At 40.8% G+C, this 26001-nt stretch overlaps 1 protein-coding gene across 2 annotated transcripts in view; it reads right to left on the bottom strand.

Annotated features, from left to right (window-relative positions):
* The window catches only part of SNX25 (sorting nexin 25), an 86945-nt gene that overhangs the window by 50059 nt on the left and 10885 nt on the right, over window positions 1-26001 (bottom strand). For both annotated transcript variants that reach the window (XM_051616767.1, XM_051616765.1), the window contains exons 2-4: window positions 23453-23537; window positions 13083-13299; window positions 366-538 (exon numbers count right to left, since the gene is read on the bottom strand). In XM_051616767.1, coding sequence (XP_051472727.1) covers window positions 366-538; window positions 13083-13299; window positions 23453-23537 — 475 coding nt within the window. The remainder of the gene's footprint in view (window positions 1-365; window positions 539-13082; window positions 13300-23452; window positions 23538-26001) is intronic.

Genomic DNA, 26001 nt, shown 5'->3' with positions numbered 1-26001 from the left:
TCCACATATCTGAATAAAATAGAAAGGGCAGAATTATTCATATAATCACTAAAAATAATGCTGTGGAAGACTGTGTTTCTCTATGAAAAATAAAACAAAAACAAAACAAAACCAAAAACAAATCAAAACACAAATGAAATGGACAAACTGTGTTTTATCCTGAAAGGTGCTAAACAATTTGGCATCAAGACAGGACAGTCAAGTAAGTATATGCTTCGTTTTGAGAATATAAAGTGTCTTACTGGTTATCACAGAAATTAAATTTCAGGATTTAAAAGCAGAGTATCAAGACATACACAATTAAGTCTGGAATTACTAATATTGTACAGGTGCAAATGGTTAATCATCTCAGATCTTCGATCTACCTTTTGTTGCAAGTATTTCTGCAAGGACTATGCGCAAGCTGACAGAGCGGACATCCTTTGCGGATAGGAGACAACACACCAGAATTTGAGAACATTTTTGCAGGAATCTTACTTCTTCATCAGAACTCCTCAGGCATGGGTGCAGCAAAAAAGGTCTCAGTGGATCTTCCTGCCTAAAAAGAAAAAAAAAAGAAAGGAAAAAAGAAAAATAACTTACATACCACTTGCATCACCATTAGTTGCTAATTGATAAAATACCTGATAATGGATTTTGGATATGTAACTTCAGTAAAGAAACACTTTAAGTCATGTATATTTTTTAAATCCTGCTAATTTTTCTTAATGATGTTAAGATACATTTCCAAATTCCTTTGTCCTGTCCATGTTTTCACCTGCCAAAATAGAAATATAGTAAAACTGCATCAAATCACAGAATTATTAAGGTTGGAAAGGACCATAATGACCATCAGGCTCCAACCTCCCTGCTATGAGCAAGGACACATACTAGACGAGACTGCACAAGGCCTCATCCAGTCTGGCCTTAAACATGCCCAGGGAGGGGGCTTCCACAACCTCCCTGGGCAACCTATTTCAGCACCTTACTACCTTCATGGTGAACAACTTCTTCCTGATGTCTAACCTAAATCTATCCCTTTCAGTTTAAAACCATTACCCCATGTCCTATCACTACACACCCTGGTGAGAAGCCTCTCCCCAGCTTTCCTGTAGGCCCTTCAGGTACTGGAAGGCCACTATAAGGTCTCCCTGGAGCCTTCTCTTCTCCAGGCTGAACAGCCCCAACTCTCTCAGCCTGTCTTCATAGCAGAGGTGCTCCAGCCCTTGAATCATCTTTGTGGCCCTTCTCCGGACCCTCTCCAACAGGTCTATACCTTTCCTGTGCTGAGGGCACCAGAGCTGTACACAGTATTCAAGGTATGGTCTCAACAGAGGAGAGCAGAGGGGAAGAATCACCTCCCTGGCCCTGCTGGCCACATTTCTTTTGATGCAGCCCAGGATGTGGTTGACCCTCTGGGCTGCGAGCACACACTGGCGGCTCCTGACAAGCTTCTCATCTACTACCACCCCCAAGTCCTTTTTCCTTCAAACTGCTCACAATCCATTCTCCCCACAGCCTGTATTTGTGCCTGGGGTTGTGCTGACCCAGGTGCAGGACCTTGTGCTTGGCCAGGTTGAACTTCATGAGGTTGGCACTGGTTCCCGTCTCCAGCCTGTCAAGGTCCCTCTGGATGGCATCCCTTCCCTCTAGGGTGTCAACTACTCCACGCAGCTTGGTATCGCCAGCAAACTTGCTGAGGATACACTCAATCTCGCTGTCCATGTCTCCAACAAAGAGGTTAAACAGCACTGGTCCCAGTACTGACCCCTGAGGGACACCACTCATCACCAGTTTGGAGACCAGGATGTCATGTGGGACAGTGTCAAACGCCTTGCACAAATCCAGGCAGATGACATCAGTTGCTCTGCCACCATCCACCATCTCTGTAGTCTTGTCACAGAAGGCTACCAAATTGGTCAGGCATGATTTGTCCTTAGTGAAGCCATACTGGCTGTCAACAATTACCTCCTTATTTTCCATGTGTCTTAGCAGATTATCCAGGAGGATCTGTTCCATGATCTTGCCAGGCACAGAGGTGACACTGACCAGTCTGTAGTTCACTGGGTCTTCCTTTCCCCCTTTTTTTAAAAATAGGGGCTATGTTATCTTTTTTCTAATGGGTGGGAACCTCATCAGACCCAATATGATGGACAGAGGCTAAGCAACTGCATCTGCCAGCTCCTTCAGGACCCGTGGATGGATCCCATAAGGTCCCACAGACTTATGCAAATAGAGGGAACCCAGTAAGTGCAAGGAAAAAAGTTTATTTTAATGAAAACCCAACTGTTCCATCACTGAACTTACTGTGAAATGTTGTCCAGTTTTCCAAAACAACCTACAAGAACAAGAAGCAAATACATTCTTGTAAAGCAAACTAATTACAGACCTGAACCTTTAACCAGAGGATTTGGAATCATACCTAGTTTGAGAAAAAGATCTATCTGTTAGATACTGAAGTCACCATCTTTCCTTTGTTACTGGCAAATAAATCGCTCAGTAAATAACTGGCCTGCTTGACCTGACTTTTCATAGAACAGCAGTTTTCAACTTGCCACCTGCAAGCTTCATCACATTGGTGTGTGCAAGTAACCTATACAGTAACAGACTTAGCATTATCATCCATCTGCATGCTAAGTGGAAAGCCAATTTAGAAAAAGATTAAAACACCCACCCACAAATGTAGAAAGAGGCTGGAATTATGATGGCAAGCAGAGAAGGCTGAATTGACTCCCAAAGTGCAAAGAAACATGGCCAGACAAGCTCCTTCAGTAGTTCAGCAAGTGAGAACTGACCCTATTGTTGCCAGTAGCAGTGGGGTATATAAAGCATGAAACTGTAGACATTCAGCATGTGCAACCCCGTCTTTGGGGCAATACCCCTGTGGGCAGCATGCTCACCCCAGAGGAAGTTAGAGGCCCTGGAATTTAGGCTCTGGTCAGTATGATATGTCTGAACCTGCATCTTCTAAGGCCCATCCAAGTTACCAAGTTACACCAGAAGGCTGTGCTGCCATTCAGAGAGACTTAGACAGGCTGGAGACTTGGGTGGGGAAAAACCTGATGAAGTTCAACAAGGGCAAGTGTAGAGTTTTGCATTTGGGGAAGAGAAACCCCATGTACCAGTACAGGTTGGGGGCTGACCTGCTGGAGAGCAGTGTGGGTGAAAGGGACCTGGGGGTCCTGGTAGACAGGAGGATGACCATGAGCCAGCAATGTGCCCTTGTGGCCAAGAAGGCCAATGGCATCCTGGGGTGCAGTAGAAAGGGTGTGGTTAGTCAGTCAAGAGAGGTTCTCCTCCCCCTCTATTCTGCATTGGTGAGGCCGCATCTGGAGTATTGTGTCCAGTTCTGGGCCCCTCAGTTCAAGAAGGACAGGGAAGTGCTTGAAAGAGTCCAGCGCAGAGCCACAAAGATGATTAAGGGAGTGGAACATCTCCCTTATGAGGAAAGGCTGAGGGAGCTGGGTCTCTTTAGCTTGGAGAAAAGGAGACTGAGGGGTGACCTCATCAATGTTTACAAATACGTAAAGGGTGAGTGTCAAGAAGATGGAGTTAAGCTTTTTTCAGTGATGACCAGTGATAGGACAAGGAGTAATGGATACAAATTGGAGCATAGGAGGTTTAAGGTGAATATCAGAAAAATTTTTTTTACTGTGAGAGTGACAGAGCACTGGAACAGGCTGCCCAGAGAGGTTGTGGAGTCTCCTTCTCTGGAGACATTCAAAACCCGCCTGGACACCTTCCTGTGTGATGTACTCTAGGTGACCCTGCTCTGGCAGGGGGGTTGAACTAGATGATCTTTCGAGGTCCCTTCCAACCCCTATGATTCTATGATACCTCTCTGCCAGATCACTGATTTGGTGAATCACCTCATGGCCAAATCAAGTAACAACATTTGCTTGGATCAGAGCATCTCAGTCACACAGAGCTCAGAGAACCAATCAGAGAAGAGACAAGAGAACTTGCCTCAAGCTGAGTCCTCCGATCAGCAGGCTGAAGCTGGAAAATGCTCATGTTATATACTAATGAATCAACACAGATAAAAAAAATTAACTAGGGAACAAAGTCATAATTTTCCTCCATCATTCTAAATGCTTTGGAGTCAGGGTCCATCTTGCCTGCCTTCAGTGGAGTCAGATCCTTGCCTTTGACTAATTCCAGTTCAGCTTCCAGAAGAAGTAGAAGAATACTTTCAGCCAGCATCACTCTCAGCCTGCTGGGGATGGCATTCACTACCATCTACTCACTAACTATAAGTGTTATGCAAGCTGGATGCCAATGGATGGAGAAAATCCAAGATTTCTTGCTGTTTTCACTGTGCACTTGATGAAAGAATAAGGTTCCTAACTTAAACTAAGTACATGGCCACAGTTAGGACAGGTATAGTGCTATCCTATATAGTCACATATTGTACTAATATATTCCTTTTCCTGCCACCAAACAGGCAAATAGGTCCTCTGTGCTCCTGGTAATCATGGTTGGTACATTTTGGGAAGATGACAAGAGAGAGGCTTTGAGAGCTAACAATAAACTGGTAGTTATGCCTCTGCTGCAGCACGAAGCACTGGGTGGGCGCTGTGCACCACTGAACATGCACAGCAACATGCTGTTGGATGAGCAAGCCCGTGATAGCACAGTCTGTGCTGTTTGCAGACCTCCCACAAGCTGCTCTTCTGATCACAGCTCTGAAAGAAACAGGGAGCAAACTTCCCCGTCTTGATTTTATGCCCAGTACTGACCAGTTCATCTCCTCACAGGTGCCAAGGGTTTTCTGGACTTCTCAGAATGTGACTGACTGGATGTGCCAAGGGAATTCCTCAGCGCAGGTCACAGCAGCATCTTTTCTTTATACAAAACCAGTTGTAGAATCAGAGACAAGGTGCCCTAGCAGTTCCTTCATGGCAACGTCTGATGTGCTCCAATCACAGATACACAGTTTAATAGCAAGGTGATCATGTCCGTGGCTACAGCAAGATAGACACAGTGACACTTCAGAGGAACCATGGTCATTTCCAAAGGCAGCCAGGGCTGGTCTTCAGCATAAGGCTCAGAAGTCTTACAAAGGCTCAGATCTGTCATATCTCATACTGATGCCTCTTCCCATTGTCTATCATGCCTGCTTCCTTCCCAGAGCTGGAAAATGCTGTCCTGGTTAGAGTCAACAGGTTATTGCTCACAGAGCTGCTCCAAGCCCACTGCCCCTGTACATGAAGAAGTGATCAAGAACTACATACAGTCAAACCAGAAATTTTCATTTAGGCACTGCTATATGGCCATAGTGACAGGCAGCATTTTTTAACAACTGGTTTTTGCTAGTCAGGAAGGAGCAAATTAGTTGAAATAGTCACAATACTCTAATAACAGTTTTAATTCTGTTCTAATAATAAAAGTAATTTGTCTCAGGATGACCCAAATTAGTTTTTTATTTAATTTCCAGAACAACAGGAAGGTAAAGACAACATTTATTTTCAATTTGACTGATGCCTCTTATTCAATCCCAAATCAAGTGTTTTGTTTTAAAATGTGGAAGAGGGATTAAATTGTTACAAGTCAAACAAATTTCAAAACAAGTCCCTTGGAACAGTTTGGATGTAAATACTCTGTTCTTCTAAGAAGCAGTGGTTTATGAAGATGATGTGCAGTCTTCATTATCAACCAGCACAGGTGGTGCAGCTGACTGAGCTCAGAAAGCTGTTTATCCTGTTCAGGTAAGATCTCTCCTCTCTGGCAGCTGAATATTTAGCTATTTTCCTCAGTAATTTCCATTCCTCTTGCATACTCCAGACATACCCTACAGCTTCTCTACACTGCATCAAACATTCCCCACCACAGGCTCTCCCTAAAGGCATTAATTATTTCTCTAAAACCAGACACGTCCCAGGCAGACTACCAGCAGACAGAAAGTCTGGGTCATTTATGTACAGTCACCTCTCACTGGGGAAGTAAAGTCCTCCTTTTCTGGACAGGTTGGTCAACCCAAAGTCAGCTGCTTAGAAACACAGCCAGAAGCACATGCAAAATGCTGGCAAACGCCATGACTTACACAGAACATCAGCTGGCTAGCAGCAAACTAACCTCTCCTAACAACTCTCTGTATTAACGATACAGAGTTAGAATTAAAAGCAAGAGGTGGTTGTTTTTTTGCCTGTGAACACACAGACCCCGTCCCTTTTGCATGCTCTTACCTTATTTGTGTAGTAATTAGATCAAGCTATACTTTCTTAACATGTGCAAAGCACAGAACAGAGCCATAATGCATATAAATTTCACTAAGCCAAAATTAGTCTTGGCCTTCAATACCTCTCTGTAAGTCTCCCAAGGAGCGCCCGTCTGTTTGGGACTGCAAACACCCTGGAGCATTAACTGCACCTATATTATCATCTCTGCAAGAGAAGAAATTTCTCATCATCTTTGTCTCCCTATTGTACAAATTAATTCCCAAGTAAACAGCCAATACATACAGCTTGGCTGAACTGGACCTATGCCAGGACTTTTCTGATACAAGGTCAACAGAACACAAACAGAAAATGGAATAGAACAAATAGAAAGCAAATATTTGATTCTTACCCTTCTGATTTGTCTAATGTGTTCCTGCCTACAGGAATGCAAGGGGGGAGTGGAGTTGCATACTCCCCAGTTGACAGGCCATTTAAGAAGTTTCAGTTTTTCCTGGAATTGTATCCTTTACCTAAGACCTGACTCTCCAGAAGAGGGTTCCTCCAGTTGCTTTCCTAGCTAAACTGTACCTAAAATGTGATCCAAAAAGTAAAAGGGAAGGCACAGAAACCCACCAGATTTTCATTAAAAAAACAGAGAAACAAAATTTTCAGGATATTCAACTCTAAACAAGCCTTGCATATCAGTGCTGAACAGTTGTGTCAACACATTCTGCAGTTTTCATTGCTGTTTGGGCAAGAGAAATAAAATGGCAACCAAGCAGAGGAGGAAGCTTGAGGGGGGACTTAACAGCTACAGAATATATCAGTATGCCAGTGGTAAAACAGACAAGATATCCAGCTTTATATCCTCCTTCGCATTTACACACGAAGCATTACACTTCTTTTTACCTCAGTATAACCATTGATCAACTTGCAGGGAAAGTATATAACGTGTCAACAAAAGGTCTGGCCAGGAAACAGCACACCCTGTAACTTAGTCTTCCCTTTCAATGATACCCATAAAAAAAAGCAATCACAGAAGTACTAACACCACTGCTCAGGCACCAAACCATGACTATTTACTATTCTGGAGAAGAAGTGAAGATGTCTTGATATTCCTAAGGCTTGATATAAAACCTACATCTTCAGCTTCATAGGAATGTCATCAAGAGTAAAGAAAGGCACTGTTCATTTTGCAGAGACCAACAGGAAAATCAGAAACTTAACCATAATCTGCATGCGTGTAAACAAAGCAGAGTGCTGCTACAACTCTCCAGTGTCAATAAAGATATTAAGCACTGTTTATAAACCCAAATAGTAACATAGGCATTATTTCTCTTCCTATCCAGTTTTGAATATGTGCTATTATGGGACACTTACACTGGATTTTCAAAATAAAAGGTCACTTAGTAATCACAGAAAACTCAACCAAAACTGTGTGCAGATATTTTTAGAAAAAGCTTTGAAAGGCCAGCTAATTATCCATAAATTCTGAGCACAAGTGTGTGCAGTGAACTAATACAAATGTGGCACTCTAGCAAATAGTTCCAAAACAGGCATGACACAAGCTTTGTAAACCAAGATAATTTAATCTGCTTTAGGCTAGAGAAAAACAATGGCAAGTGGCAACTTAATTAATTTGTGTCTTCTTGAACAAACAAGACTGAAGTAATAGTGACATATATTGGTGGTGTATCAAGATGCAGGTGCTGTCAGAGATTTAAAACAGTAGACAGAACTCATGCTTTAAGAAATATGCTTGGAAGTCATATCCCTCTTCACTCCCCTGTGAGCTACAAAGCCAGCCTTAACCTTGCATAAGATTCTTTTCCCTAATCTGCATTTTACGAAACCTTTAAGCCTGCTCTGAATTTTAACACCATCCAATGCTATTTCATAGTGTCAGAAAGCAAAGTGATTTCCTTCACCTGCCCCCAAACCAGTGGAAGATCAAGCAGGGGGCTGTGAATACAGATCCACAGGCAGGGTCTGCCAAAGCGAATTCCTTTTTATCGGGTCTGTTCCAGGCAGTCATTTTGTTTGGGACCAAACTCACTTTATCCCTTACTGCTTCAAACTTGTGAGTTCATCCAGCACTTCATAAAGGAAAGCAGAATAGCAGATTTGCTTTGGTATTCCTGAAGACAAGCAGTTAAAATATTATCAATATAATAGAAATACCATCATTTCCTTCCTATGTTATAACTAAACAATCCTGAGCCAATATCAACATATCTTTAACAAAAATTCCTCATTTCCCAGGAATACAGGACCTACAGGAGTTCTGTAATACTGGTTATCATCTGTGACTGGGCTTCAAGTTTCCCAGTATAGGGACCTCATGCAAGTATCTTTTTATCTAGGATCTACTCTAGATACCCACAGTTTCAATGAGAACCATCTAGTAACTCCCTGTACTGTAAAGACTCATTACGACTGAGCATTAAAAGACTTGGAATTTGTGGTCAGGTATATACTCCTGACATGAAGCACTGTCTTTATTTTTATATAGTCTCAACCCTCACGATAGCATGGAGAAGCTTAAAAATTAATCCTAAAAGGGGTGGAAAAAAATTAAAAGCCAACCCCAAAGTTAAAACTTACAATGCACATTCAACTTGGGACTTTGCGGGTTTGGAGTTGGCAGTACCACTGGTTCCTGGGCAAGAGACACCAAAATAAGCACACTGATTAGGAGATGCATGACCAGGACCTTAATGATGACAAACAAGATCATTCTACTTTGAAATCAAGCAGCAATCAAGTAAATTATATTTTAAAAACAACAACAACAAAAAATAACACCCCCAGAAAAAAAAGTCTGTAAAAAAACACTAACAACAAGTCTACAGGAAATTATGTAAGAGTACTTTCTCTTTAAATAAATAAAACACAAAATGTTCTCTTCAGCCTTGCTATTTCTCTAATTAGTCTTTCAAGAGAAGGTCTTGCTGTTACATTTATGTCTCAATCAGTGCAATTGTGAGCTGAAGTGCACATGCAACTCACTCTAAATGACTTTCATCAGTACATTCAGAACCTACCATGTGCCTTCATTAAACTGATTCTGAGAACCACCGGAACCACTTGCAGCCTGCATCTCTTCACCCACATCATCCTCAGATCTCTAGGTTTCTTTACAGCAGAGCAGAACAAAAACTGCTTGATCTATCTGAACTTCTTAAGAAACAAATTTAGACCTTTAAAAGCCAGCATCATAAACACACCTGAAAAAAGCACCTTCTAAGAAAACTGCTCTGAAAACGAACCACATCAAAACCAAAAAGAACAATAAAAAATGACAAAGCCAACACCAAGATTTCCACAGCTGTCAGGAAAAAGCATTTGACATGTCATGTTGGTAATAGACCCAAAGAATGTATGAATGGCTTACAAGCTATGGTATGGTATGCTAGGAGGCAATGACGAGCTTTGGACCTGGTGCTACCCATGAGTTAACTTTATTAACGTGCTGAGACCTTGGATTCCATGGCTATTTTGTTCTCAGCACTTTCAGACAGCTGTTCCCATTGCAACAAACCTCTACAATTTCATACTAATCCTCTTGATGCTCCTTTCCACAGGCTAAGTGTGATAAACAGTTCTTGGCATTCCTGATCTGTGGGTGGCAAACAGAATTATAAAAGCAAAGCAAGAACTGTGGGAGGTGTTTAGTAGTTCTCCTCTCAACTTGGACACAATCTATAAGATTAACCAAGTTACATCTCGAGTGCTTGAACTCCCTTTGCACCAATCTGCTCTTGATCACCTTGTGGTGGCAGCATCTTTTATTTTTACTGAGTATCTTACCATGCTACATATCATAGTCACAAAAAATATAAATCCTATACATGCAAGGGTGTTCACATGGGCCAAGAAAATCAGAAACTTTCAGAGTTTTCTTCTTTCCTTAGCCTGTCAGTAATACACAGAAATCAAAAGGAACATTACCAAACATGTACAATACAAACTTAAATCCCCAAATTACTTGCCATATTATCACTCAAACAGCAGTTTCCCCACAATGCTTCCCCACTCCTCACACTTGCAAAGAGCTCTGAGCCCTTAAATATGGGTTCTGAATCAGCACTGGGAGTAGCCTGCAGACCCCATATATCCATTTTGCTAAGTCATAACTTAGGCTGCAAGGCCAGGCACACACACACACACTTCTGAGCACCCCATCAGGTGTCATTTAGCAGTCAACTTGCCAGAAGCAGCCTGCACCACCCCATATCCATAACTGCAGAAACCAATTCTTCCTCTACCTTTGGGACCAAGGTGGCCCAGCTGTAAGTCAGAGACAAGAGGACACTCCCAACCAAAAGCTGTAGGAGAAAATAAAATAAATCTGTGTCACTGTAACCTCTTCTCACTGAGATGTGTTCAAAAAGTACTGCTTGTCAGGAGGTTCAAGAAGAGGCAATTAGCTACCTACAAATCCCATTTGCCTAAATCTCACTTTGCCTACACTGCAGTCTAGAGACCACCAGCATAGGATGTTATTTATCAAATGTTAATAGTTCTGTAGTAATATATGATGTTGTTATTCTTAGCCCACAGGGAAATTCCTCTTCCTTTCATACGGACAGCTTCACAGAAAGACACTCACTATTTGTCTTCACTTTGCTAAGTCTTTATGACACAGCTTGTGCATTTCATCCAGAGGAATATCTGCCTCTTGCTCTCCCCCAAGAAAGTCTGTTTCCACCATGGACAACACTGCACCCACGTACCAACATGAACGTTTCCAGCGCTACACAACACCTTACTCAGCTCACTGTTCATCCTTGATCACATAAAACTACATTGCCATTATCCAGTTGCTTAAAGTAGCCAAAGAAAGACCTTTAAATAAAGGGATAAAAGCTGCTATAAAACAAGAATGGCCACATACTACCCACTCTACCCTGCAGGATGAACTTGACTAATCCTTTTATAAATGTGCTCCTGATTTTGTACAACACAGAGGAAACAAGCTTCTACCAATAAATCCAAAGCTGATTTTGCTTCCATATCTCAAACTTGTAAACTATCTTAACACTTGACACAAGGAAGTATCATATTGCATTTGAACACGGAGCTAATATTTGGAATGATATGGTTTCCTATCTAAAATATTCTCAATTGCCACATATTTTGTATCTGAAAAGTGACAGGATCCCTTGGAGCCCCAACTGGACATCAAGGTACAAGCCAGCGATGGGTGTAAAAAGAGTAATATGGGAGTTGTTTTGCTTACAGCTTGTATAGCTCTATGTCACCCAGACAGTTCCACCCATGGCTAGAGGAACGTGTCTGCCCTTACTTCTCTCTGTAGAAGTGTTTGGCAGGTACAGGAAAATGGCAATCATCATTAAAGAAAGCCAGAGGACAATAAAAAAAGCCCTAACACTGCCAGGCTTCCTCCTTCTGATTCCCTGTCTCCCACTGGCCAGTGTGGAAGTGGCCTCTGCTCTTTTCATGGTCTCCCTCATTCAGGAAAGCATTTTTCCTCATCTTATGTCCTCTGCTGGCCATTTACCTGGAGCTGTTTGTTACTAAGCAGAGTTTCAAAATTATTAAGATAAGTCAAAGGGATCAAGATGATCTCTGTGTTCCCTACCTTAGGAAGAATGATTTTCTGTGTTTGAACTGTGGCAATATAGAAATTGAAGGCTTCCCAAGAAATTCTATCTTCCAAGTTAGAAGTGACATACGTTGTAGTTCTCAATCTATAGCTTAGAACGTCAGCAGGTTCTAGCACAGTAAACACTACTGTAGTAGGCACTTTAGTACAAAATTAAAGTTAACTCTTAAAACTACAAACACCCTTTAAAAGAAAAATATCAGTTTCTGGCTGTGCTTCCAGGTTTATTACCCACAGGCTCAGATCACCTGGCACTACAAATTCAACCTTTAGTATATAAGCACAATGTCACATTTCAACTGACTTCATGATAGTACATATGTAGCATTTAAGCACTCTCTCCATCTGCCAAGAAAATGTGAGCCCTGTGCAATTTCAATAAAGCTTCCTGGACTTTTTGAGCAAGTTCAGATGAGCAGCATGAGGACAGGCTACTGCTTCACATTTTGTATCATGCAGCATCATTAAAACCAGACTTTCCTCTTTGTGAATTGACAGCCTTGCAGTATGTGAACAACAGTCTATGGGTCTGGTTTCAATCTACACCAAACCTGTAGCTACAGCTGTGAAGTTTGTAAGGGTTTTTTTTAACCCACTATCACATTAATTCTTGATAGGATTTTTTTCATTACCACATTAATGCTGCCTGCCTTATCCAGCACTGACTAAGGTGCATTTACCATTCCAAAGTGAAAAAGTTAACTGGAACATACTCAAGATAATTTATTTTAGCTCTACATAATGGAAATAACAATCCAATAAACACCTAGAAGAAGTGGTCAGATTCAAATTCATTGAATTAGCAAGATAACTTAAAACAGAGTAAGAAATTCCAGTCAACAATTTTTCCAGTAGAAAAATCTTGCTACTGCAGGACAGGCCACTTACAGAAACCGCAGGGCATTGCCTCCCAGGGTTAGAAGAAATGGACAACTGAATGGAATTAACCCTGCTATTCTGAGAAAACTGCAAACAAGTGTCTTCTTGCCTGTTGACTGCTCAGTGCCTGCCTCTTTCCCCTTGCAGGTTTCCACTACTTGCAGGAACTGCTCACATTGCCCACCTCCTACCATGAGGAAAGGATTCAAGGATGAACCTGAAACAGCAGCTAACCCAAACTCTGTGAAAAGGAGGACAAGTGTTTTCTTGCACAGGTCTTAGAGATGCCCTGAAGCCTGCTTTATCTCTAAAACTGGTAATAAGCTTGAACTGATTTCTTTATCAGTAGCCTACACTCTTCATTGCTTTGATTTAGCACATCTGAAAGCAAAGAGAGACATGGAAAATTCCAGTGAAATGCAGAGCCTTGTTTTTACCTGGCATTGGCTCCTTTAAGGTCACAGAAGTGTGAGAGTAAAGTTTTCACTACATCATTGCAGACGACTTTAACTACATCAATGTGACTCAACCTCTGTCGCAGCTGCTTGGCCATCTCCCAGAAGTCTTCAGATAGCAGCTGGTACAGCTGCCCTTCATCTCTGCTGAGTGGCCCGTACCAGGACAGGATGTAATCTCTATAGCTGTAGTCAAATACTGAAATGAGAAACAAAACAGTAAATAGCAAAAATTGCAAAGGGAAAAGGCGCACCAAGATATGAAAAACATATTCCTCCACCCTTCCCCTCAAAAATTAGATGGGTAACAGATTTCATAGCTTCTTCTTTGGGTTTCAAATTATTGCCAAAGGAAATAAGGTTGGCAAAGTTACAGAAACCTGCACCTAACAGGTTACTACAGGTCACTTTGCAAAGCAAAGCCTGTAAGTGGATTTGCTCTGACAGTCAGGTTACTAGCTTCACACAAACCTCAAACTAGTACCTATCTCTCAACAGTGGATTTGGTTATATGAACTCTCATTAATCCAACTGCGTCTAGGCTGCTGCAGACTGAAACCAGCCCTCTTTACAGCTGAGTTCAACAGCCTTCACTCCAAAGACACAATTAAAAGGTGAGGTGGCAAGATTTTTAGATTTCAAAAGACATATGCAATACTGAATAACACTGCAAAAGTAAATTATAGGATTACAGAAGAGCTAGAGATAAGAAAGAAGTAGATTACTGAGATAACACAAACTTTAAACATGATGAGGTATTCCAACCACATCTACAGCAATAACCAAGATCACTGTAATTGCAAGTCCCATGGCAACACCATTTCCACCATTCTGACTTTTCTTTCTGACAACATTTGTGTGCCGCCGTTTTACTGATGTTTCACTATAGGAAATGTCTCTGAAGATGTAGGAGGGAGCAGGAGATGTTCAGGGATCAAACATGAGACACATTAAGCAGTTAACAACAAGATGGGGAAAAAGTTAGGGCAGAAGGAGCAGTGATTTCAGGTTGACCATAGGGATAACTGAACAAGAAGAGGGAAAATAATTCTTAAATTCTGATTAGCTGAGCAGCTTCTTTACCAAACATCCTGATTTCAGACTTTTTGTATCAAAAGTACATGTCATTTGTCTGTGTAAGCCCGTGGTGCTGGTCTGACTATTAAAGATGGAGGCAAAGAAGGCATTAAGTATCTTAGCCTTCTCTTCATCCCTGGTTGCCATGTTCCCCTTCTCATCCAATAAGGGATGGAGATTTTCCCTGGTTCTCTTTTTGATTTGTTAATGTATTTGTAAAGTCTTTTTTTATTGTCCTTTATGGTAGTGGCACAGCCTGGGCTGCATCAAAAGAAGTGTGGCCAGCAGGGCCAGGGAGGTGATTCTGCCCCTCTACTCTGCTCTGGTGAGACCCCACCTGGAGCACTGTGTACAGCTCTGGAGCCCAGCACAGGAAAGATATAGACCTGTTGGAGAGGGTCTGAGAACGGCCACGAAGATGATCAAAGGGCTGGAGCATCTCTGCTATGAAGACAGGCTGAGAGAGTTGGGGCTGTTCAGCCTGGAGAAGAGAAGGCTCCAGGGAGACCTTATAGTGGCCTTGCAGTACCTGAAGGGCCTACAGGAAAGCTGAGGAGGGGCTTTTCACCAGAGAGGGTACTGATAGCACAAGGGGTAATGGTTTTAAACTGAAAGGGATAGATTTAGGTTAGACATCAGGAAGAAATTCTTACCATGAGGGTAGTAAGGAGCTGGAATAGGTTGCCCAGGGAGGTTTTGGAAGCCCCCTCCCTGGAGGTGTTTAAGACCAAGTTGCATGAGGCTTTGGACAGCCTGGTCTAGTGTGAGGTGTCCCTGCTCATAGCAGGGCGGTTGGAACTCGATGATCTTTAAGCTTCCAACCTTAACCATTCTATGATTCTGTGATTCTATGACTCCTGCTCAGACACAGGAAGGTGATGGTACAGTTCTTCATCTAGGTGTATCAACATGAAAGAATCATGAAATCTAGCAGCAATATCCAAGACAAAAGATCACCAATCAGCACCAGAAATTAAGTCGTGGAAGTATGGAATACTTCACTTGTTTTTCTCTCTGCTAGTTATACACTTTAAAAACCTTAAATGGATTACCTGCCCCACTTTAAACCATATTTTCCTGCACCTACCTTTCATAACTCTCTTCCTTTACACCCTTTGTATAATTTCCCTGTCACCTCTGAGCCTTGTTGCCCCTCCTTTATCACATCAGTTTAACACTGCTATTCTATATAAAATTTGGGGTACTTCAGAGCCCAGAATAGATGCCCAGGCAAGCAATGAGCCAGTTTTTTGAACATTTTTTAAATACGTTTTTTAAAAACAGACATCAGCCACAGCCACTAACAGCTGTCTGTGCTGGGGTAAAGCACTGCCTCATATGTACATCATCCTGACCATGATGTGCTGCTGCTGCTTTAGTTTCTTGCCTGCTGATGCAGCTGGTGCCACTTTCAGCACTCCAAAGAAATACAGAAAACAAAAGTAAAGATTTTACAGAGCACAGCTTGCTTCCTTCAGAGGAGAAATCTGCTCATGCATCCACCCTCATTTCTACAGTGCTTGTTCCCTAAAACACTGGAAATAACTGGTTAGAAGTCAAGAAAGGAATAAAAAGAAGAGCAGAACAATACCTTACTACCACTAACTCAGCTGCTACAAACATAAAACAAATTTATTCTGATCAAAACAGATACAGTGAGAGCAACGAGTCTGATGCAAAACTGCAAACTTCTACTGGGCTTTCTAAATTACTTCAGAAGACCTGAAGAAACTGATTACAAGTCATTCCCATGTGAACATGAAGTTCATAGAATCATAGAATCCTAGGAGTTGGAAGGGACCTCAAAAGATCATCTAGTCCAACCCCCCTGCCAGAGCAGGGTCATCTAGAGCACATCACACAGGAAGGCGTCCAGGTGGGTTTTGAATGTCTCCAGAGAAGGAGACTCCACCACCTCTCTGGGCAGCCTGTTCCAGTGCTCTGCCACTCTCACAGTAAAAAAAATTTTTCTGATATTCACCTTAAACCTCCTATGCTCCAATTTGATCCCATTACCCCTTGTCCTATCACTGGTCATCACTGAGAAAAGCCTAACTCCATCTCCCTGACACTCACTCCTTACATATTTGTAAACATTGATGAGGTCACCCCTCAGTCTCCTTTTCTCCAAGCTAAAGAGACCCAGCTCCCTCAGCCTTTCCTCATAAGGGAGATGTTCCACTCCCTTAATCATCTTTGTGGCTCTGCGCTGGACTCTTTCAAGCAGTTCCCTGTCCTTCTTGAACTGAGGGGCCCAGAACTGGACACAATACTCCAGATGCGGCCTCACCAATGCAGAATAGAGGGGGAGGAGAACCTCTCTTGACCTACTAACCACACCCTTTCTAATATACCCCAGGATGCCATTGGCCTTCTTAGCCACAAGGGCACATTGCTGGCTCATGGTCATCCTCCTGTCTACCATGACCCCCAGGTCCCTTTCACCTACACTGCTCTCCAGCAGGTCAGCCCCCAACCTGTACTGGTACATGACATTTTTCTTCCCCAAATGCAAAACTCTACACTTGCCCTTGTTGAACTTCATCAGATTTCTCCCCGCCCAACTCTCCAGCCTGTCCAAGTCCCTCTGAATGGCAGCACAGCCCTCCAGTGTGTCAGCCACTCCTCCCAGCTTGGTGTCATCAGCAAACTTGCTGAGGGTACATTCTGTACCCTCATCCAGGTCGTTGATGAAGATGTTGAACAACACCGGTCCCAGTACCGACCCCTGAGGGACTCCACTAGTCACACACCTCCAACCAGATTCTGCCCCATTGAATACAACTCTCTGCCTCCTTTCTTTCAACCAGTTCTTGATGACACAAAGTTGAGTGTTTTCAATTACTCTTTTTAAAAAGTGTAAACTAAGAGAACCTTATGAGTAGACAGTCAGAAGCTTGTCTGGAGGTTAGTGAGGACACACTTCTAGATCCTTCCTTCTTTACTAACCCTGCACAGGTCTACAGTAACTGCTCTCCCTTCTTCCACATCCAATCATTCAGAGGTTCAGTGGTATCACAAGAGCCAGTGGGTCAGGCTGGCTTTAAATCTGCAATTGGCAGCCCTTCATGTTAGACAGCTTTTACACTGCTAAGATTCATTACCCAACTTCATGAAAAGTAACATAGAAATATGAGTAACAAGGACTAAATGCCTACCCGTTTTCTCAAAGCATCATTAAAATCATGTCTGAAATACTCTCGCTATGCAAATGCACACACAGCCTTCCAAGTTTCCAACAAGCAGTACATAATCTTTTCAGAAATCACTGGAGAGACCAGAACTATTTCCATTAAATTACAGTCAAATCCAAATGTATAGCTACAATTCTGACTTGAGTTATTCTATAACAACAAGCCTCACAATCTGCAAAATAGAAATACAGTATTAAATATAAATAGTGTTAAGATTCTGCATCAAGAAGCCACCAAACAGCCAAGTGTTATTATAATGCTGTGCTACTACAACACCATAATTAACATGCATGATATGGTAAGCTATACTTGAAGGAAAAATACTTTCAATAAAAAATGTAATGAAAAAAAATGATAGACTATACCAGTGCTAGTACCTAGGCAAAAAATCTGTTCTACAGAAGTATGTGTTAAATGTTTAGCTATTCGTTACAGCTAATACTTTTTCCTCTCTTCCAAAAGCCAATTCAGGAAAAGAAAAAGGAGGCGAAACCCCACCTCATCTTCATCCTCAAAAATCAAACTAAAATATTACAGCTCCTATATTTAACTCCCTAAAAATTACTAATAAATAATCTGAATGTGCATCTCTGTAATTTTCAAGACACTAACTTTTTAATTTCAATAGATAAAGGACATTATTCACTCACTGTGTTTTGGATTTTATTACCTTTTACCAATACAATGCAAATTAAGATGATGAGGTTTTATATCTAACATTTTCTTTACTTACTGAAGTTTCTCATTCCCACTAAATGTTTATTTAGACCATGATGATAAAGGCTGGAAAAATGCTGTGTAAATGCCCAGATTTCAATGACTGGGAACCTGCCTCTGACACTAGCCACAGTGATTTCTAGATTCCAGTTCTCTTGTTAAAGTTTGAGCTTAGAAAAACACCAGCATTCCTTAGTTTACTTGTATTTTACAGTATTATTCAAACTCCATGAAACTGGCATGTTTCTTTAACAGTCTAGATGTTACCATTGTGCACGGATGTACAGCCCCTGTGTGAAGAGGGGGCTGTGTCAGGCTGTACCCCAACAGTCTCCCATTCCACATTGTTTGGTGTATTTTTATTAGTTTTCCTGATATTTGCTTCTTTAATAATTTTTAGGACTCTGCAGAAAAAAACCTGCAAATTTTCAAATCTATAGAGAAAAAAAAATGTTAAAAATATCTAAGAAATACATTTATTTTTAAAATCAGAAATTTTTGTTCAAATAGTTTTGCCCATGTACCCTTTGCCAAGAATTCACTCCAAGTGTTTGAAACCCAATAGCAGAGAGAACATGAATTCAAATTAAATCTTGCTCATATTTGGGACCCAAACATCTCATTTTTTGACAGCTGTGGGGGAAAAAAAAATGCAGCTTTTCAAATAGAGCTACTATATATTTTTTTTTCTAAATGTCAATGCATGGATCTTAAGTTGGGAAATGAGACTGATTAGGAAAAAGCTCCTTCTGTAAAGGGAAGTCCTGCCTTATGCCCCTAACAGAGTTATTCTAAGGAGTCAACAAGAACACAGACAGGAAAGAATCGATCCACAAGTACAATCTAATTAAAGTCCCAAAATATTTTCAACAAGATCACCTCAACATGGAGTGGAAGGAAGACAAGCCACTCTAAGAAAAGAGACAGCTCTTTAGCATGAAATATTTTAAGAGCTAAGAAACACAGGAAATTAATAAATAGTCCGTTTTCACAGAAGAACTTCACTAGTGGAGTTCTGCTGAGATTCGTGCTCTGGCCTGTGCCATTTTTTACTTACTCATAAATGATTCAGTAAAGCAGGTAAGTAATGTGGAGACCCATTTGCCTGGCACTACAAAAGCAGTAGAGACAAAGACTGGTTTTGAATACTAACAGAAAAGATCAGAGGATACAGGACAATAAAAACAGAAGAAGCAATTCAGTTCCTGGGAAACCAGCTACACACACAGCAGGTACATCTACTGATAGCTACAACTCTCAGCCCAAACAGTACAGTGTGCAACAGTAGCCTGAGTCTGACTGAGCACAGTGTCTCTTAAGAGGCATGTTCCTATGTTCCTAAACTAACATATGATATGGGCTGTAAACATGAAGTTACCAGATAATGAACAAGAAGCATTAAAAGGCTAAACCAATATAGTTTAGGGGTGGGCCTGCTGGAAAGCAGTTCTGAGGAGAAGAACCTGGGAGTCTTGGTAGACAGTAAATTATCACGAGCCAAAGATGTGCCCTTCTCACCAAGAGGGCAAATGGCATTCTGGGCTGCATAAGGAAGAGTGTGGCCAGTAGGTCAAGTGAGGTCATTCTCCCCCTCTACTCTGCCTTGATGAGGCCACATCTGGAATACTGTGTCCAGTTGGGCTCCCCAGTTCAAGAGAGATAGGGAACTACTAGAGAGAGTCCAGCGAAGGGCAACAAAGATGACTGGGGCTTGGAGCACCTCTCTTAGAAGGAAAGGTTGAGAGAGCTGGAAATCTTCAGACTGGAGAAGAGAAGGCTGAGGGGAATTCTTATCAATGCCTGCAAGTACCTAAAGGGTGGGTGCAAGGAGGATGGAGCCAGACTCTTTTCAGTAGTTCCCAGTGACAGGAGAAGGGGCAATGAGTACAAGCTGGAAGACAGGAAATTCCATTTAAATATGAGGAAAAACCTTTTTTTATGGTGAGGGTCACAGAGCACTGGAACAGGCTGCCCAGGGAGGATGTGGAGTCTCCTTCTCTGGAGATGTTCAAGACCTGCCTGGATGCTGCCCTCAGCAACGTGCTCTAGGGGATCCTGCTTTAGCAGGGGAGTTGGACTAGGTGATCTTTAGAGGTCCCTTCTAACCCAAGCAATTCTGTAATTCTGTGATAAAGATATTTGTAAAAGTGAATCCTCTTTTCTTTGTGCAAGATAAATGACGGACAAACAGGAATCAAATAAATCTACCAAGAAAAGGCATAAAAATACTGAGAAAACACATTTCAGTGCTAGTCACTCAAGTATTACTGGAGGTAAAAGGGACTCAGGTTTAAAACTAAAGGCCTTCTCTTTCTGTGATGTTCAAGAAGGAAAATCCTTATATAACATTCTGATTTTGTGCACTTAGATTTCATAAAACACCCCACACAGCAGCAGGACTAATTCACAGCTTTCCCTCACCTTGTACCTACAGCTTATGCAAGTATCCTACAATTAACAACAAAGTGGCACTCTGAAGTAACATCCTTTTATATTACTCTACTGTCAATGGGAGATAGGAAAGGAGTTAAGAACTAAGACATAAACCAATGTAAATAAAAGGTCCTTCCTGGTGGCACTTACTGCCTAACATTGTAGAAAGAAAATTCCAAACAACTCTGCTACAGTGTCCTTGGCAAGAGGAGAAGCTATTCAAGACCCAGGCAACTATTATCCTAAGCACCATGTTTTTAAGTTTACTGCAAAAAGACTGATGGTTGAAATGGAAACACGCATGAGTCCTTCAATTAAAACTAAGGATGATCACTGGTATCTATCCTTCCAACTATATTAACAGACTGTAATGAGAACATCAAGAAAAATGCAGTAAAGCAAGTGACAGTGTATGAAGCAAGACATACCACAGAGCCTCAGGGAACAGTGCCAGTAAAGGAGGGCTGCTCTAAATCCAGAGGGGAAAGTCCACATAGACTGGCTGTAACCCCAGCAAGAGCATGGCATGACTGAGTAAGAGCCAACAGGCAATTCTTGAGGGGCACAAGACAGTTAGGAACTAACAGTATAAACTAAAGGGCTGTCACTTCGTAACAAGCAATAGCAATTTCTGAAATTAGGTGATGCTAGCTTGTCTGAAAATGTCTTCCTTGCTTATCTATGTTAATGTAGAGAAAAATAAACTTGTTAAAAAACAAAAACAAAAACAGAGCAAAACGCCATTGAATGTTACAACCTGTTAAAACCTCAAGTGGCAGCAGGAGTCTGAACTGGTGCCCAAGATTAAAACCCTAGGATAACTTAAAGTCTCCTAACAAAATGAACAAGACTTTCTAAAGCATTTTGTTGACCAGCATGTTCGATCCAGACAGCAAGGAGTTGGCAAAAATTCCTGTGATTTACAAATACTTTAATCCTCATCAGTGAAAGATTGATTAGGATTAAAATATGGTTTTTAAGGACACAAACACAGACAGTACCTTTTTTTTATCATTAGTAACAAAGTTTTATTTAACAATCAACTTGTGAAAAGTAAAAAAAAGCATAATGTCAAGACAATTACAAATTTCAGAACTGCCACAGGGCAAGGAATGTGTCCTGTCTATTTTCATACAGACTGATCATTTCATTGATGTTTCTTTTTGGGACTCATTCAGCATCTCAAACTTCAGTTGACTCAGACACCTTCCAAAACCAAACAGCTTGCTGAATTCTACATGTGGTATAGTCCCATCCTTGTCAATCTGCATACTGGAGAAGCTGGCTTTGCTAGTCACTTAGGCCTGGAAGAAATACAACTAAATCTGACAAGTTTGCTCTCCAAAATTCAGAGTAAGAATGGAGGGTAAAATCTGCTGTGAAAAGAAATAGCAGAAAGGCAAGTAAGCTGTCACAACAGAAACTCCTCAACTCTGTAAAATTGTTTAAATATTGGTAACTTTCTTTCAGCCTTACTGAGTACAGATGGACTCATACATTCAACTGAATGATCTGCAGGATGAATCAAAGGATCATAGAATGGCTTGGGTTGGATCACCTAGTTCCAACCCCCTGCATGGGCAGGGAAACCTCCCACTAGACCAGGCTGCTCAAGGCCCCATTCAGTTCACCTTAGATGAAGACAGCTCCTACATCTTTTCCAGAACCATGAGTTACTCCTTTGTGCAAGTAACAAGAGGGAAGTGTAACACATCTGTCTTTCCAAATTATTCCACAACACTTGTTGTCTCTCTCCAGATAACCACACTACCTCAGATTCTGTACTGATAATGGCAAGGCCTCTTTTCAATTCCAGTGCAGGTTATTCAAAATGTAAAGTATGCACATGAAAGAATACAGCAAATAACTTGTCTGTCCTTGTTTTATATGTGTAATATTTGGATGCTACTATTCTTTTCACATAATCACAAATCCTGTAATCTGTTTCCAGATTAATTGTATGTTATAGTAGTTCACAGAAACGTGACATAGTAGGTAAAATGATATTATTTTATTTTTTATATCCTAACAGCTATTCATTAAAATAGTTTTAAAAATCTCACACATTCCAAGAACTTTTCATAAGATAACTAACCTGCTTAAAGCAATATTAATTTTAAAACATAGTCTCCAGATATAAAAAAGAAAACAGTGCTGCAAGGAAAACTTGAAGGAAAAAAATAAAATATTTATTATTTATGAAAGACTGAAATGGCATAAAGTTTTATAAATATCTTAAAAGTGACTCCATGTTTCCTTCTTTCAATTCATAAGCTAGGTTTTCTCCCAACCAAACCATCTTTAAGCTCCAACCCAGTATAAACTTTGAAGTAAGAAGGCAAAAACTTTTTGCTTCAAACTCTGACACAGTCCCAAATTCTACTACATTTTGTATTACCAGAAGTCAGTTGAAAAAAACATGTGCAGCAGTAGTAGTTACTCTTTATTTTAAAGAATTGCAAACAAGATATTTTACATTCATACAGTCATAGTCCATATTTTACATCTAAAGCCCAGTGACTGCACTGATGATCCACAGATTTCATAATCTGTATCTGTCAGAAATACAAATACTGATTTTAGATTCAGTTTTCATGGCAAGAATTGCACTAATGGGAAGACCATTTGCAAGAGTCTACAGGATTTATCAGTTCAGCAGAACCCAAGAGTCTTTAAAATACCACCCTTTTGCTTTGTGTACAAGTATTATGGACTCTAATGTAATATATTTCTATTAAAAGCAGTCACTAAAATGACAAGGTATCAGTTACACTGCAAAAACAACACCACATTACTTCCTACAGTAGATCTCTTGGGAAGACTTTTATTTTATACCAAGGAAGAAAACAGGGAATATTATGCAGTCATGTTTTGCTAAGAGGACAAGAGATATTCAAAGTCTGATGTGCCTTTGTCCAAGTTAAGACTCACCTTCTTTCAGTGCTTTATCCATGTTATGAGAAATGACCACTCTCCTTGATTGGACTGAATCATGGGAGCTTCCAGACCAATTACTCTGAAATTCAAAAAGAACATTCAACATCATAAGAAGGAATAAACCAAAAATGACAGAAGAAATAAAACCAGAATTCAAGGGGATAGTACTATAGAAGTTGGTTTCTATACAAATATGGTCCCTCCATACGGTTAAAACAGATGAGTATCAATTGTCTATGAGATTAGTATACATTGTTCATTAAGTACATATTACTAATAACCATTGTTTTGCATCATACGCTGTACAACTTGCCAAAACAGAAATTGTGCCCACTGTCACTCAGCTTATTTCACTCCTTTTGATGGGAGCTTAGACTCTCCCCAGTGAGAACAGAGCTTCAGCAACACCACAATCCCTCCAACATTCACCAAGCAGAGCATAAGAAAGCAGTATGAATTTTAAAGGGGGGGGTCTAAGTAAAAACCCTCTTTTAATGTTTTTAACAGTAGTATGCCATCATTTCAACCAATTTGCAGGCTAATACTCAGTGTTGTTTGGTTTTCCTTCTACTGCAGATACATGCAGGTAGCATCTAGTATAAAGCATGTCTCATGGGACACAGATGAAGTCTAAGCACTATCCTAGCAGCAAAATAAAGCTGTGCAGACTCTCTCACACCTAACACACAGCACTGCCAAAGATACTTCCAGGGCATTAAGTGCCCTTCTTACACCCACAGTTAATTTTTCCAGCTCTGTGATGAGCAGAGCAACACTCCCTAAACTTCTTCCAGTCGCTACTATGAGACCATGCCTGCATTCTTCCAGACATTTTCTTCCCCTCTTGAGAACACTACCAGTGGCAAGAACTGCTAGATTTCCTCATGTCAGCCTTCATTTGCAGCCCCTCTTATTATCAAAACTATGGTGAAGAAGGGGTAATAATAGAGTATTATCTGATTAGTGAACCACTATTGATTTTCATGGCCCCCTTTTGCCTGAACGGGATGCTGATGAAAGCTTAAGCCATACTCATTTAAGTAGCTGTAGAAAGTATTTTCACTGTTTGAAACAATACCTAACAGCAATATTTTTAAGTCTTCAATACACCACTTTTGACTGCTAACATTGCCATGCTTCCTCCATGCAAAGCTGCATTAATGCTAGTCACACAATTACTTCCGGATTTTTCTGCTTTATTTGCAGCAGGAAATTGGATGATTCATAACCACTCCAATTTTAAGAGACAGACTCACATAGACATTAACATCCCGAATACATTTGGGGAGGGGGAAGGGATGCAGAAAGCCTAGTAAGCAAAGTCACTCAGGTCTATCTGTGAAGAAAGAGGTCCTAAACACAAGGCCACAAACCTGCTGAAGCTCTGTGCTCAACATACTCCATCTTCCTTAACACTCACACTAGCTTGGGTATCCTACAAGACTAATCTTTCTGCTAAACTGAGACAAGCCCCTAACTTAGGCATCAGCAGTTCTCATATGTACATAGTTTGCAAGAAGTGCTTTTTATGGTCTAAAGCACCAGTAAGCGCTCTCACAAAGCACTTATATGAATTACTCCTTTCAAAACTAGTTTAACCACCAGCTGAGATAAGAAAATTATAAGCGCTGAACTCTTAAGTTTTGCCTCACTAACTGCCTCAGTTCAGGACTTCTTTACAGCCAGCAGAACAGACATCCCTTCAGATGGGATCCATGGTTACAAGTGGCTTGCTTGACATCACCACACTAAAAATCCAACCTACACAATTCCACAAAGCAGGAATTGATCCTTTCATCTTTCAATCTTGAACACTCCTGTTAGGAACAGGACAGACTACTGCTTCAGTGAAATGCTGCCTCCTAAATACAAAGAAACAAACTAACACTTCAGCTTGCAAGGATGTATTTAATTGACTTCATCCTCTACCATTGGTGTTTGACTTCTAAAAGGCATGGCTTTTCATTCAAAAAAAACCAACAAAACAAAAACAACCAACATCAAAGTTTAACGTGGAAAACTTCAAATAATACAAGTGATCAAAAAGAATTTAAAAGGTAAGTAAATATCACCACTAGCAATGGTGATTTTGTTGTTGCACAAATGTAAATACTGAAGAGCAAAAAAAGATGCATAGTATATTGGATTTTCCAAGAAATTTTCCATACTTGTACAAGCATTCGATAAAAGACCACAGTTTGAGAAGAAAGCACAGAGCAAGAAACAAACCTCATTTAAAAACAAGGTTTCAACTTTGTTTAAAAACAAATTTTCACAAACAGATGACAATCTAACATTTGAATAAACAGGGATGTTTAAATGCACTAGTATCATGTTGATTGGGTTAGTTTAGGCTTAAGAAAAAATAGTTCAGGGGAGACTTTACTGCTGCCTCCAACTACCAAACAAGAGGGTACAAGAGAAGAGGCAGCCAGATTCTTCTTTCAGAGGCACAAGGACAAGAGGCAAGGTTGCAACACAGGAAATTCTAATCACTTACAAGGCAAAACTATTTTAATTATGAGGCTGGTCAAATACCACAA

The sequence above is a fragment of the Apus apus genome, chromosome 4 (assembly GCF_020740795.1).
Source record: "Apus apus isolate bApuApu2 chromosome 4, bApuApu2.pri.cur, whole genome shotgun sequence".
NCBI lineage: Eukaryota > Metazoa > Chordata > Aves > Apodiformes > Apodidae > Apus > Apus apus.
The sequence above is the reverse complement of the archived record's forward strand: the minus strand, read 5'-3'. Positions and strand labels throughout refer to the sequence as shown.